Here is a 16,031-nt window from a genome sequence, read left to right as displayed (position 1 = left end):
GGGTTATAGAGAAGGGATAAGAAAATAGATATGAAGACTGTCAGATCAGCCCTGATCCTGTTTAATGGCAGAGCAGGCTAGAGAGGCCGAATGGCCTACTCCTGTTCCTATTTCTTGTGGCCTTCTGTTCTCTTTTCCCCCAAATATCTCCTTATTAGCTACTTGCTGTTTGACTTGGTGGGCCTTTCTCAAGGTTTGAAGTTTGTCTTTGAATGTAGAGTCATAGAGTCATTGAGCTGTACAGCATGGAAACAGACTCGCCCATGCCGACCAGATATCTTAAATTCATCTAGTTCCATTGACCAGCACTTGACCCGTTTCCCTGCAAGTGCTTCCTATTTATGTACCCGCTCAGATGCGTCTTAAGTGTTGTAATTGTACCAGCCTCCAACACTTCTCTGGCAACTCATTCCATACATGCACCACCTTTTACAAGATAAAGTTGCCCCTTAGATCCCTTTTAACTTTCCCCTCTCACCGTAAACCTATGCCCTCTAGTTTTGTACTCTGCTACCTTGTCTATTCACCCTACCTCTGCCCTTCATGATTTTATAAACTTCCATAAGATCACCCCTCAGCCTCTGACGCTCCAGAGAAAACAGCCCCAGCCTATTCAGCCTCTCACTATAGCTCAAATCCTCCAACCCAGGCAACATCCTTGTAAATCCTTTCTGAACCCTTCAAAGTTTCATACCATCCTTCCTGCAGCAGGGAGACCAGAACTGAATGCAACATTCCAATGGTGGCCTAACCAATGTCCTGTACAACTGCAATATAACCTCTCAACTCCTATACTCAATGCACTGATCAAAAAAAGCAAGCATACCAAATGTCTTCTTCAGTACCCTGTCTACCTGTGACTCCACGTTCAAGGAACTGTAAACCTGTACTCCAAGAATTCGTTGTTCAGCAACACTCCCCGGACCTTACCATTAAGTGTATACAAATCCTGCCTTGATATGCCTTTCCAAAATGCAGCAACTCATATTTATCTAAATTAAACTCCATATGCCACCCCTCGGCCCACCAGCCCATCTGATCAAGATCCTGTTGTTACTCTGAGGCAATCTTTTCTGTCTACTACACCTCCAAATTTGGTGTCACCTGTAAATTTACTAACTATACCTCCTATGTTCTCATCCAAATCATTTCTATAAATGACGAAAAGTAGAGGACCCAGCACTGATCCTTGTGGCACACCGCTGGTCACAAGCCTGCAGTCTGAAAAGCCAACCCTCCACCACCACCCTCTGTCTCCTACCTTTGGGACAGTTCTGTAAAAAAAAGGCTTGTTCTCCCATGTGATCTAACATTGCTAACCAGTCTACAATGAGGAACCTTGATAGAATAACAGATACCCGGATGTGAGTTACAGATTGGAATCTAATTGAGGGGTTTGGGGTGGATTATATATAAAATAAAAGATACCTGGACACGAGTTACACACTAGAATCTAATTGAGGGGTTCAGGCTGGTTTTTATACCAAATAACAGAGATCTGGGAGTGAGTTACAGACTGGAACCTAATTGAGGGGTGTGGGCTGGTTTATGTATAGTTTTACAGATACCTAGGAGTGAGTTACAGGCTAGAATCTAATCAAGGGATGGTTTAGATATAAAGAATAAGATATACCAACCACTTGATACTTTCCTTCTTGTTGTTTCTGAGCTTTTTTTTAGCTTCTGGAGATAGGAATGGTGCACTGAGTTCGATCAACTGAGGACAAAATGGTAGTGAAAATCTTTTGTATTCTCAGCTGGTTGTGTGCAGGGTCTGACTGAGCCTCATAAAATCTACCTTATAAAGACTGTTTGAGGAAACAAAAGTGGTGGGGAGAGAGGAGGACACATTTAGTAGTTTATCCTCAGTGTTTATAAGTTTAATAAAGGTGTCATAAAGTTGCTCCTGACACCTGAACAGCTCTTTCAATTAAATGTTATCATTTGTTTCAGTGTCCTATTGTGGGAATATAAACTATATAAAAAAGGCTCATTCGGGAGTCTTTAACTTTCAATTTGTTATTGGGCAGATTGGAACTGAAGGTTCTCCTTGTTTTCTGCCTGGAAAGGCTCCTAAATGATAGAGATTTGTTTAGGAGATAGGATCTCACTGGAGATAGAGGTCACAGCCATAAAACTCTTACAGACACTGGAGAATTGGGGTGGCACGTTGACTCAGTGGTTAGCACTGTTACCTCACAGTGCCAAGGACCCGGGTTTGGTCCCAGCCTTGGGCAACTATCTGTGTGGAGTTTGCACATTCTCCCCGTATCTCCGTCGGTTTCTTCCCACACTCCAAAGATGTGCAGGTCTGGTGAATTGGCCATGCTAAATTGCCCGTAGTGTTAGGTGAAGGGGTAAATACAGGAAATGGGTCTGGGTGGGTTACTCTTCGGAGGGTCGGTGTGGACTTGTAGGGCCGAAGGGCCTGTTTCCATGCTGTAGGAAATCTAATCTAATTGCTGGAGAAACTCAGCAGATCTAACAGCATCTACGGAGAGAGAACCTGAGTTAGCGTTTCGAGTCTGTTGTGACTCTTTTTCAGAAACATCTGATTGTTGGGTCTTGAGTTTGTAGATGTTAAGGAGCATGGATGGAGTCTCACAGAATCCTGACAGCGTGGAAGCGGGCCATTCAGCCCATTGAATTGGGTTAGCCATTTGGCACAAGGAAGAATATCTTCACACAAAGGGTTGTGACTCTTTGGGATTCTCAGCCCAGTCATTGAGTGTATTGAAGGTTAAGACTTGTAAGAGGATTGGGCACTAAGAGACACACCGAGGTTTGGAAGTGAGCATGTTAGAAGGTCCACCATAGTTTGTTGAGCACCCAGGGATATGGGAGTCATTGGCTAGACTAGCATTCATTACCCATCCTTAATTGCCTTTTGGACAGTTAAAAGTAAAGCACATTGTTGTAGATCTGGAGTCACGTGTATGCCAGAGCAGGTAAGGATCTCCTTCCCCAAAGGATGTGTTTGAACCAGATGGGCTTTCACAATAATTGACAGTGGTTGACATCAAACTAGCCTTAAACTTCAGCCCTTGACTGAATTCAAGTTTCATCATCTGTAATGGTGGGATTCGAACTGATGTCTCCAAAATGTCATAAATAAAAGCAGAAAGTGCTGGAGAAACTCAGTCTCTGGAGGGAGAAACAAAGTTAATGTTTGGTGATTAGTTTGACTCTTCTTTGGGGGCACTTTGAACCAAGGTTCTGAAGGACAGTCATACCAAACTCAATTAGTTAACTCTGTTTCTCTCTCCATAGCTGCAGCCAGATCTGCTGAGTTTCTGCAGCAATATCTACTTTATTTTCAGATCTCCAGCATCCACTGTTCTTTGTTATTATCCCAGAATATTTACTTTTATTCACTCACGGGACATAGGAATCTCTGGCTAAGCCAATGTTTATTGTCCAGAGGGCAGTTAAGAGTCAATCACATTGCTGTGGGTCTGGAGTCACTTGTAGGCCAGACCGGGTAAGGATGGCAGTTTCCTTCCCTAAAGAACATTAACCTGGGTCTCTGGGTTACTAGTCCAGGGTCACTACCATTACCCCACCTCCTTCCCCATCAATTCCCCACGCCAACCTATGACTTCCATCAACTCCAAATGTCCCTCCATTCCAACTCATGCCCCTCCACCCACCTACCCTTGCCTCCTCAGCATCCCAACCATACCCAATGGCCTCACCTTACCAACTCATGTACCCCCACCCCCAACCCCTACCCACTCAGTCTCTCCTCATGTCAACTCATGTTCCCAGATCATCTCTGTAAACACACATTCAGCACCAATGATGGATGGACATAGAAACATCAAAGTTAGGAGCAGGAGCAGGTCATTCGGCCCTTCGAGTCTGCTCCATCATTTATCACGATCATGGCTGATCGTCCAACTCAATAATCTAATCCTGCTTTCTCCCCATAACCTCTGATCCGATTCACTCCAAGTGCTATATCTAGCTGCCTCTTGAATATTTTCAATGTTTTGGCAGCAACTGTTTCCCGTGGGAATGAATTCCACAGGCTCACCACTCTCTGGGAGAAGAAATGTCTCCTCATCTCCGTCCTAAATGATCCACCCAGAATCCAGCGACCTCAGGAACCATGTGGAAGTTAAACAATCTAATGCAGCTCTCGACCATACACACTTGATAACGAGAAAGATTCCAGTTCACGAAACTCAATATTTTACTTTTAACTATTGCTTTAACTATGTTCATCGGCTGGATGTGCGAAAGGAAAGCAGCTTCATAATTTGCACTTGTCTCACTGAAAGGTTTTGCTCTATGGTTTGTGCGTGTGAAAGAATAGAACATGATTTGCGAATCACTAGAGGGTCAGTCCAACTGTCAAACCAGTAGCTGACACCATCAGTTTCCTACATATTGAACAATATGTGTTTAAGGCAGAACTCCAACCCAGTAAGGAGTCAGCAGTGTCATTAACTGAGCAAAGGTATGTCCAGCAGATCCAAAACTTGCAACACTCATCTTTAAGGATTGTTATGTATGAAGTGGAAGCTGTGACAGACAAGCATTTCTCCATTAAACACAGCGAATCGCTCTCAGATGTAATATATTAAATGCAGGCAAACGTTCTCCTATATATTTTTCCACTATTCAGGGTGTCAGAGAATTAATTGGACTGTCCACTTGTAATGTATTACTCTACATTCTGCACTAACTCAGGAAGTCAAATTGTCTTTTGTTGTAAAGTGATTTTCGCCAATCTGGAACTTTGCAAAACTGGTTGTGATTGTTGAAGGTGTGTTGATTGGTGCAAGTGAGGAGTCAGCAGATTTGGAAGGCAGTGAGGAGAGCAGGCTAAGTGTCAGACCTCTTATTTATCAGCAGGAGCTTTTTGTCCTGGTTATCACCTCTCCCACCCCTTATCAGGCCTGAGCAGAATCGAGGCCATTGACTAAACTGATTTATGATTGGTACAAGTTATGTGGTTTCGATCGGAGCATCTAATCTCCAGATAGTCCTCTCCTTGTTTCTCTCTCTCTCTCGCTGTTTCCCTGCGTCTCTCACACTCATTATCTCTCGCCATCAGCCAGCATTTGTCAGATTTGGGTGCATTACTGTTTACAGCTTTTGTAAACAGTCGGGAATCGGGTTTCGGGAATAACTTTTGTAAAGTTTTCAGACGATGTGACATTGGCAACAGGATAGTGACAATCAGGAGGCTTTACCACACAGGAGCCCTCTCTCTGAATCAGAATCCCTGGGGGGATTCTGGGGGTTTGTTGGTCAACATTGATGCGTCCTCAATGTTCGTCCAGTCAGGTCGATTAATCAGTGTGCAGTCCTGATAAGCTTATGGCAGGCAGTGAGAATCAGAGAGAGACTCACCCCCACTTGATGCAGAATGACACCTCTCAAGTTGATGAGCTGTTAAATTAAAAGTCCAGCTCTGGAAATATTCAGAAGCACAAATGTGCCGTTTCGGGGTGAAAAGAACAAAGTGGCATTTATGGAGAACTAAAGACTTCATGATGGTGGTTAGTTGGGCTGCAGAACAGAGGGACTTGGAAGTCATAGAAGGCCTGCAGTATGGAAGCAGGCCATTCGGCCCATTGAGTTGGAACTGACCCACTCTAACACTGGGACCCTGCATTCCCCCATGGCTCACCTGCATATCCCCCTGTATGCTAGGGACAATTTAGCATGGCCTATCTATCTGATCTACCCATCTCTGGACTGTGGGAGAACATCCATATAGACACAGGGAGAACATGCAAACTCTACACAGACAAGGGTGGAATCCAACCCAGGTCCCTGGCAGTCTGAGCCACCATGTCACCCGTGTGTCTGGGTATGAATCATAAAAAGCTAGCATCAAATTCAGTGGATAATAGGGTAGGCAAATGGAATGTTTATTGTTGCAATGGGAATGGCCTGTGAAAATAGGGAAACAATACAAGGCACTAAGCAGACCACAGCTGGAATACTGTGAATGGTTTTGATCCCCTTTATCCAAAGAAATATATACCTGTCATTGGGAGCAGTCCAGGAAAGGCTGATGGCAGGTCAGGAGGGATTTTCTCATGAGGAGAGATGAAGTAAGGTGGCTCTGAACTTCAATTGGAGTTTAGAGGAATGATAAGTGATGTTATTACTTTTAAGGGACTTGAGAGGGTGGATGTGGAGAGGTTGTTTCTCCTTATGGGAGAGGCTAGCACCAGAGGGCAGAAGCTCACTATAGGGAATGGCAGCTTAAGGCAGAGATCAGGAGAATTCTTTTCTGTCAGAGGGCATTGAATCTATGGAATTCTTCACCACAGACAGCTGTCAAGGCTGAACCATGAAGTATATTCAAAGCACAGTAAGCAATCAAGGGTGTTTGGGAAAAGGCCAGAAAAGTGGGATTGAGGATTATCCAATCAGCCATGATCCCATTGAATGGTGCAGTGGACTAGGTGGACTGAATGGTCTACTTCTGCTCCTTATAGAAACCTGATGGTGTATTTTATTTATTCATGGGATGTTGGCATCTCTGGCAAGCTCAGCATTTACTGCCCATCCGTTATTGCCCTGGAAAAGGCGCTGATGAGACACATTTGTGATCTGCTGCAGACTTACTGACCCACAGCCCTGCTCAGTGCAGAGGATTGTGACGTGATGCAGATTGTGAGGAACAATATGGAAAGACAGAACAGGAGGTCACTGATTTACAAACATCCTACTGAAGAGCGCACACTCCCATACAGGGATGTAATCTTCAAAGCCTGACTTACGAACACTTCCTGTGCTTATGGACAGTTGCTGAATACTGTCTTGCATTGTGTTCTGACCTGAATACAAATCGACTTGCAAACTAGGAAACCATTCAGAACCAGAGATTGCCTGTATTCTAAACACGGTGTTGGAAACGTGTAAATGAGCAAAGAGACCTGAGCCTCAATGTCAACAAATCCTAAAGGTAGCAGGGCAACATGCTAAAAGCATTTGGGTTCATTGGGTTAAATCGAAACACAGAATATAAAGGTGATGGAAATGTGCTTCATCATTAATAAATGGTTCTGCTGGACAGTTTTGAGACCCACCATTCAGGAATGTTTCAAGGGTATGGAGGATATTTACCTGTTACAAGAACATCAGGACTATTCTCCTTAGACCTGAGAAGATGACTTGATAGCCTATTATTCAAAGAGATGAGTGCTTTGGTGAGGCAACTAGGGAAAAGCTATTTCCCCTAGCCAGTGCGTCAGTGACAGAAATGATTAAAAGTACTGGAAAATGATTAGAGAGGGGCAATGAGAAAATTTTTTTCACTCAGAATCAGGATCTGGAACTACTCAATCTGGAAAAGTAGACAAAGTAGATACTAAGAATAATTTTAAAAGGGAATTAGATGGGTACTCAGCAATGGTAAACTCACAGGATGATATACAGAAAGCAGGGCTGTGGTACAATGCACAAATGCTTTCTCACAGAGTCAGCACAGACACTGGCTTCTGTCTGTGATTCTCAAATTCTGTGAACATTTGATAATTGCTTGCTTCTCCTGCCTGCAGGAAAACCGTGTCTCTGTGATTTGGCTGCACTGATCTGTCTATCCAATTCTCTTACCTGGAGTCCTGTCGGATGACGATTGGAGTTTTATAATTGATGTTCTGTTGAAGAAGATCTTTTACATTAATATAGAAATTTATCACATCCTGGAGATGTTCATAAAACATTTCAAAATGATTGAATGATTGTTGAAGCGAAGTTGTTTTTAACTTCTGTTAAGCAAAATAAGTCAATTACGTGTGTGTGTGTGTGTGTGTGTATACATACACATCTGTAAGTGTGCATGTATGTCTGTGTATGATTGTATCTGAGTGCGTACATCTGGGTGTATGTATATTTCTGTTCATGTGCGTGTACCTGTATGTGTGTGACACTGTGTGTCTGTATCTGTGTGTGCATATGTGTGAGTATATGTATGTCTGCCCATGTATAGGTGTCTGTATGTGTGCATGTGTGTGTTAGTGTACGTGTATGTATTTGTGTGTATATGTGTGTGTTTACCGGTCTATGTCTGGAAACTGCGCAGAAAAGCAAGATCATGTTTCTTACAAACTAGTGGGGTGAAAGAATGATCAGTTCAGGATTGGGTTGTGAGAAAGTTTTGTTCTCTGAAAATGGCTATTCTTATTGAGGCGGTTGAAGAGTTTGGTGAACATTTGGAAAGAGATTAATACGAGGGGAAAGCGGGACTTTGGAATGATAGCTGGCTGTATGGAGGAAGGTGGAGGAAAGATGTTGTAACAAGTGATGGTCTTCCTTCAGGAATCGATGACCCTCAGCAACATGGCCGTGGACTGGCTTTGGCAGATTTTAATCGGGATGGGAAAGTGGACATCGTCTACGGTAACTGGATGGGACCACACCGCTTCTATCTGCAGACCAGCGTGAATGGAAGGGTCCGATTTAGGGTAAGAATCTGTGATCGTTTCATGAGGTCTTTTAACTGCAAAATAAATATGCAAGGATCAAGGTTCAAGTCTCACTGCAGAGCTGGAGAATAAACGCTGAGACTTCAGTGCACTGCTACAGGGGAGCAGCACTGCCTGTGAGTCCTGTTTTCCAATGAAATTTTCAATCAAGACTTTAATAGGTGCTTGGATGGGTGTAGAACATCCCATAGCATTATTTTGAAGAACACTAGGACAGTTACCGCCACTGCCCTGACCAATATTTATAGCACCATAGAATCCACACAGTGTGGAAAGAGGCCATTCATTCCACTGAGTCTGTAATGATCCTCTAAAGACCCTATCCCCACTTACTATGGCTATTCCACCTAGCCTGCACATTCACGGGGCAATTTAGCCGATTCACCACTTACCCCTCAGTTATCCCCACAAAGCCAGATTGTCTTGTTTCATTGCTGTTTATGAGTGTGCAAAAGAAGCTGCTGGTCTCCCACGTTATGTATGTCCTGTCCTCAGTTATCCCATTGGCTGCACATCACATCAAGAGCGTTGCAAATAGCATTGTGTAACTTTGCTTTCTTTTTAAAACTGAGTTGAGTGAGAGTTGTTATTTGTTACAATCGATATAAAAGCATTGGCCAGCTTGCTAGATAACAGGAGAGATGGTGGCATAATGTGCCCAGAGACATTTTCCTAATCAACCTGTTCAGACATTACAACACTTGAACTTGGGCCTCCTGGCCCAGAGGCAGGGACACTACCACTGCACAGCAAGATCACCTAGTATAATTGGGCTAATAATCCAGGCTGCAGGTTACCCCATTAGAATCAGACAAGTTGTGAAACAGATTGAAAGAAAAGAGCTTGTTAGAAGTTTATTTAACAAGCTCTTTGTCACTGGGCCCAAAACATCAATGTCAATATTTGTCTGTTTCCACACTTAACCAGCACCAGCTGGCATACAATAACAACCCTCTCCATTAAATAGCACCTTTAAAGTTGCAAACGGTTCCTAGATGTTTCACAGCAGTATATTCATAATAACATGGACTAAGCCACATAAGGAGATATCAAAAAGGTACATTTTAAGGATGATATTCAAGGTAAAGAAAAAGGCAGAGTGGTTTGATGGGGGTGGGAGTTGGTGGAATCCTCATGTTTAGGGGCTACACAGTTAAAGGCATAGCTATCAGTCTGGGATGGGCCAGAGGGTAGAATTGGAGAGGCCCAGAGATCAGGGCAATGGTGACATAATGGTAAGATCAGTGGTTTCATAATCCAGAGACCCAGGCTAATCTATAGAGGACTTGAGCTCAAATCCTATTGCTGCTCATTAAAATTGAATTCATAAACCTGAAATTAATCATCTGTGATGGAAATGTTGTTTAAAAAAACACCCACCTTGTCCTCTAATGTCCTTGAGGGAAGAAAATCTGCTGACATTTCTTAATCTCACTCCAAATCCACAGCAATGTCTCTTAGCTACCATTGGAAATGGCCTGGAGAGCTAATCAGGTAAAGGGCAATTCGAGTTGGACAATAAATACCAGCAATGCCAATATTCTGCGTGAGAATTTTTAAGAAGGTGACAGCAGGAAACACTTATTTACTCGAAATATTGTGAAAGTCTGGACCTCTTTCCCTGAGAAATATGTAAAATCAATTGAGGATATAGAAAGTGAAATGGATAGACCCTTGTTATTCAAGGGGATGAAATGTTAGCTATAGACCATTACCCAGACAGGTTAGTCCTTGTTACATATACTCTAAAAACTGGGTCCTAATTGAGGTCAGAATTCACTCGACACCAGGTTATAGTCCAAAAGATTTATTTGAAATCACAAGTTTGCAGAGCACTGCTCAAAAAGCTCATGATTTCAGACAACCTGTTGGACTATAACCTGGTGTTGTGTGACATCTGGCCTTATCCACCTCAGTCTAACACCAGCACCTCCACATCGCAGGGTTCGAAATGAAACACATGTTTTGAAGTTTGAAACACTGACTGATTGCAGACTTATACATGTTTGGATTTGATGCCTATGGTAAAGATACAGTAACTCTAGGCAGTCTACTGTCATTACTACAGCTACTGATGGTGAAGTGGGTGCTTTTATACTGGAATGTTACGTAACGTATTGCCGTCTAACTGTCTAAAGGTACACTGGTCTGGGACCTATACAGTAATACAAGTGCAATGGAACCAGAATGAGGGAACGGAGGTACGGGACTGATCATGCATGGTCTTGATTGATTGGTGGAACAGGATCAAGAAGCTGATTGGCCACTTGTTTCAGTGTACCTTTAAGTTATAACCTTTAGCAGATGTTCATTAGAGGGTGCATAGGCTGCAAACAGACATTTAAAGTTTATGCAATTGAACTCTGGCAGACACATTAATGCGTTTCGAAGACAACTTTTGATCAGCTCAGGATTGCTCTAAATTAATGATTGGGCAAGCTCATTTGAAGCCTTCGTAGAAAGACTGCAGCTTTATTCATCACTCCACCTGTCTCCCTGATGCTGAACAGTGCAAAATGCTCAGTGAACATAAATGGCATGATCTCAAATTGAAAATTGGTTGTTGGTTAACTTGCTCCATTATCAGGAGGATTAAAAGTAGATAATTGCATCTATTTTAAACTTGAATTACAACTTTAAGTGCAGATGAAAACAAGCGGTTGTACTCAGTCAGCTGAGCAGCAATTTCCATCCCCTGTTTTCACATTTAAATTAGAATTAGGTTTATTGTCAAGTACAGGAGTACAGTGAGGAGTGTACAATGCCGCCATTCTCTTTGGTACAAAGAGATCTGGGTACAAAGTCTTAGGTACAAATGAGAAAAATAAAGAAATAAGTTAAACATTCAGCCTTATCTTAAGCCAGAGGTCTGCAGTTGTTCCACACTGGGCTTTCCCATGAGGGCTTGCTCTCTCCTGCACTGGGCTCACACTCATCCCACACTGGACCCATACTCCCCCCGCGCCGGGCCCACACTCCACCCCACTGGCCTCATACTCCCCTCGCACTGGGCCCATACTCCCCCCGTGCCAGGCCCACATTCGGCCCATGCTGGGCCCATACTCCCCCCGTGCTGGGCCCACACTCCCCTCACACTGTGTCCACACTCTCCCCTACATTGGGCCCATACTCCCCCCCACACTAGGCCCCCATTCCCCCCACACTGGGCCCACACTCCCCCCCACCCTGCACCCACACTCTACCCCTACACTGGGCCCACACTCCCCTCACACTGGGCCCACACTCCCCTCACACTGTGCCCACATTCTCCTGCACTGGGCTCCCACACTCCCCCCCCCTTGCACTGGGCCCACACTCCCCCCACACTGGGCCCACACTCTCCCCTACTTTGGGCCCACACTCCCCTCCACACTGGGCCCACACTCCCCCCACACTGGGCCAACACTCCCCTTGCACTGGGCCCACACTCCCCTCACACTGTGTCCACACTCTCCCCTTCATTGTGCTCTCACTCTGACCGCCATCTGCGCTCACCATCTCTGTTCCTCTGCCAGCCATCAGAGTGCCATCAGCCCCAAACTCTGGCAACCAGACTCTGGTCTCCAGTGCTGTTGCCACACAACCTCCACGGATGACCACATTCTCCTGCACTGGGCTCCCACACTCCCCCCCCCCTTGCACTGGGCCCACACACTCCCCCCCCTTGCACTGGGCCCACACTCCCCCCACACTGGGCCCACACTCTCCCCTACTTTGGGCCCACACTCCCCTCCACACTGGGCCCACACTCCCCCCACACTAGGCCCCCATTCCCCCCACACTGGGCCCACACTCCCCCCCACCCTGCACCCACACTCTACCCCTACACTGGGCCCACACTCCCCTCACACTGTGCCCACATTCTCCAGCACTGGGCTCCCACACTCCCCGCCCCACACACTGGGCCCACATTCCCCCCACACTGGGCCCACAGTCTCCTCGCATTGGGCCCACACTCCCCCCACACTGGGCTCACACTCCCACCGCACTGAGCCCACATTCCATCCCCACACTTTGCCTATACTCCCCCTACACTGGGCCCACACTCCCCCTTCACTGTGCCCATACTCCCCTCGCACTGGGCCCACACTCCCCCCTACACTGGGCCCACACTCCACCCACACTGGACCCACACTCCCCATGAAGGCTGAATCTCCCCCTGCACTTGAGCTGAGTCTCTCACTCTGACCGCCATCTGCGCTCACCATCTCTGCTCCTCTGCCAGCCATCAGAGTGCCATCAGCCCCAAACTCTGGCAACCAGACTCTGGTCTCCAGTGCTGTTGCCACACAACCTCCACGGATGACCTCTCTCCAGAAGTAAGTTTAAAAAAAATAGAAAACTGCAAATAAAAAGAGAAAAATTGAGGAAAGAAAATCTAACCCAGATGTTGCCTACTCCATTGCCACCAACGTCACTTGGAAAATCACCAGCTTTGTGTTGAGGGGGAATGGTGTAATTAATCGTAATTCTGTACAAGGTAACAGGATGGGAAGGGGTTTAACCCATTGTTATTTCGTACAGCAGAGCTGGTGCTGTCTCGATGGACCAACAGGTCCTTCCTTTTATGCCATAAAGTTTTAACTCTATAATGGGATGGGTTTTAATCCTTGGAACTGGGACGGAATGGGAATTGCTAACATTATGACTTGGAATGATGAGAGATTCCACATTCCTTTTGAATCTCTGCAAGCAGAAATACAATGAGACCTTCGAAACGTAGGTCAAAGGGGGATACGCCCACCACAGGAACTCACCCAGGCTCCTCCAGCGCATGGTTAGCGGTAGGTTGAAGTGGGATAATGTCATATTAGTGGTCCAGCTCGGTCAATAATCCAAGCAAAGTATTTTCTGATTTTGTAATTTCACAGGACAGTCCTTTCATTACACCTTCCAAACCCGTCACCTCTGCCATCCAGGAGGACAATGGCAAACAGAAAAGAAAGATTATCCGGGGAGGGATTAGACAGCCATGGCTGACAAAGGAAGTCAGGAAATGTATTAAAGAAAAAGAGAGATCTTATAAAGTGGCCAAGAGCAGTGGGAAATCAGAAGATTGGGAAGGCTACAAAAACAAACAGAGGATAATAAAGAGAGTAATAAGAAATGAGAGGATCAAATATGAAAGTAGGCTAGCCAGTAATATTAGAAATGATAGTAAAAGTTTCTTTCAGTATATAAGAAACAAACGACAAGCAAAGTAGACATTGGGCCACTTCAAACTGATGCTGGAAGCCTAGTGATGGGAGATAAGGAAATAGCAGGAGAACTTAACAAGTACTTTGCGTCAGTTTTCACAGTGGAAGACATGAGTAATATCCCAACAATTAAAGGGAGTCAGGGGGCTGAGTTGAGTATGGTTGCCATTACAAAAGAGATAGTGCTAGAAAAGTTAAAAAGTCTTAAAATTGATAAATCTCCTGGCATCGATGGGATACACCCTAGAGTTCTGAGAGAGGTGGCTGAGGAAATAGCAGAGGCATTGGTTGAAATCTTTCAAGAGTCACTGGAGTCAGGAAAGATCCCGGATGATTGGAAGATGGTTGTTGTAACCCCCTTGTTCAGGAAAGAATCAAGACAAAAGATGGAAAATTATAGGCCAATTAGCCTAACCTCGGTTGTTGGTAAAATTCTAGAATCCATCATTAAGGATGAGGTTTCTAAATTCGTAGAAAAGCAGAGTCTGATTAGAACAAGTCAACATGGATTTAGTAAGGGGAGGTCATGCCTGACAAACCTGTTGGAATTCTTTGAAGAGGTGACAAGTAGGTTAGACCAGGGAAACCCAGTGGATGTGGTCTATCTAGACTTTCAAAAGGCCTTTGATAAGGTGCCACACGGGAGGCTGCTGAGCAAGGTGAGGGCCCATGGTGTTTGAGGTGAGCTACTGGGATGGATTGAGGATTGGCTGTCTGACAGAAGGCAGAGAGTTGGGATAAAAGGTTCTTTTTCGGAATGGCAGCCCGTGACGAGCAGTGTCCCGCAGGGTTCAGTGTTGGGGCCACAGCTGTTCGCATTATATATTAATGATTTGGATGAAGGGACTGGGGGCATTCTAGCGAAGTTTGCCGATGATATGAAGTTAGGTGGACGGGCAGGTAGTACTGAGGAAGTGTGGAGGCTACAGAAGGATCTAGACAGTTTGGGAGAGTGGTCCAGGAAATGGCTGATGGAGTTCAACGTGAGCAAATGCGAGGTCTTGCACTTTGGCAAAAAGAATAAAACCATAGACTACTTTCTAAATGGTGAGAAAATTAGTAAAGCCAAAGTACAAAGGGATCTGGGAGTGCTAGTCGAGGATTCTCTGAAGGTAAACATGCAGGTTGAGTCCGTGATTAAGAAAGCGAATGCAATGTTGTCACTTATCTCAAGAGGGTTGGAATATAAAAGCAGAGATGTGCTACTGAGACTTTATAAAGCTCTGGTTAGGCCCCATTTGGAGTACTGTGTCCAGTTTTGGTCCCCACACCTCAGGAAGGACATACTGGCACTGGAAGGTGTCCAGCGGAGATTCACACGGATGATCCCTGGAATGGTAGGTCTAACATATGAGGAACAGCTGAGGATCCTGGGATTGTATTCATTGGAGTTTAGAAGATTAAGGGGAGACTTAATAGAGACGTACAAGATAATACATGACTTGGAAAGGGTGGACACTAGGAAATTGTTTCCGTTAGGCGAGGAGACTACGACCCGTGGACACAGCCTTAGAATTAGAGGGGGTCAATTCAGAACAGAAATGCGGAGACATTTCTTCAGCCAGAGACTGGTGGGCCTGTGGAATTCATTGCCGCAGAGTGCAGTGGAGGCCGGGACACTAAATGTCTTCAAGACAGATATTGATAGATTCCTGTTGTCTTGAGGAATTAAGGGCCAAGGGGAGAACGCTGGTAAGTGGAGTTGAAATGCCCATCAGCCATGATTGAATGGCGGAGTGGACTTGATGGGCCGAATGGCCTTACTTCCACTCCTATGTCTTATGGTCTTATACTATCACCTGGAAACACTATATCACCTCCAAGTTCCCGTTTTAGCCTCATACCCATCCTGACTTGGAAATATAGTGGCATTCGTTCACTTTTGCTGGGTCAATATCCAGGAACTGCCTGTGTTCTGGGCGTATCTATGCCCATGGATGGCAGCAGTTCATAAAAGTGGCTCAACTTTGTGAGGACAGTTAGTGGATGGGGGAGCAGACGCTGGTGTTGTAGTGAAAGGACGGTCCTATGAAATGACAAAATCAGACAATGCTTTGACAGAGCTGCACGACCAATCTGGCATTATCCCACTTCAACCTCCTGCTAAACATGCATTGGACACAAAGTGGGCAAGGGAATTCTACACATTAGGAATATATCAGAATCTGGCCTCCAAGCATAGATGGAGGATCCAATAAAACCGCAGTTAATGATCATGTGGTAAACAGGAACTCATCAGGAGACAATAACTTGTCCCCCAGGTCCCATTGATATCCAGAAGATTAACTCAACTGATTTAAACAGGTTGGAATGAAATATTCACTGATCATCAACTCTCATATGCTTTATGAAAGATGGAAAAAAGTAATATCATTAAAAT

At 44.9% G+C, this 16,031-nt stretch overlaps 1 protein-coding gene across 4 annotated transcripts in view; it reads left to right on the top strand.

Annotated features, from left to right (window-relative positions):
* Nucleotides 1-16,031, top strand: part of crtac1b (cartilage acidic protein 1b) — a 432,025-nt gene that overhangs the window by 210,891 nt on the left and 205,103 nt on the right. For all 4 annotated transcript variants that reach the window (XM_060842222.1, XM_060842221.1, XM_060842219.1 and 1 more), the window contains exon 7: nucleotides 8,287-8,432. In XM_060842222.1, coding sequence (XP_060698205.1) covers nucleotides 8,287-8,432 — 146 coding nt within the window. The remainder of the gene's footprint in view (nucleotides 1-8,286; nucleotides 8,433-16,031) is intronic.

The sequence above is a fragment of the Hemiscyllium ocellatum genome, chromosome 22, assembly GCF_020745735.1.
Source record: "Hemiscyllium ocellatum isolate sHemOce1 chromosome 22, sHemOce1.pat.X.cur, whole genome shotgun sequence".
Classification (NCBI taxonomy): Eukaryota; Metazoa; Chordata; class Chondrichthyes; order Orectolobiformes; family Hemiscylliidae; genus Hemiscyllium; species Hemiscyllium ocellatum.
The sequence above is the reverse complement of the archived record's forward strand: the minus strand, read 5'-3'. Positions and strand labels throughout refer to the sequence as shown.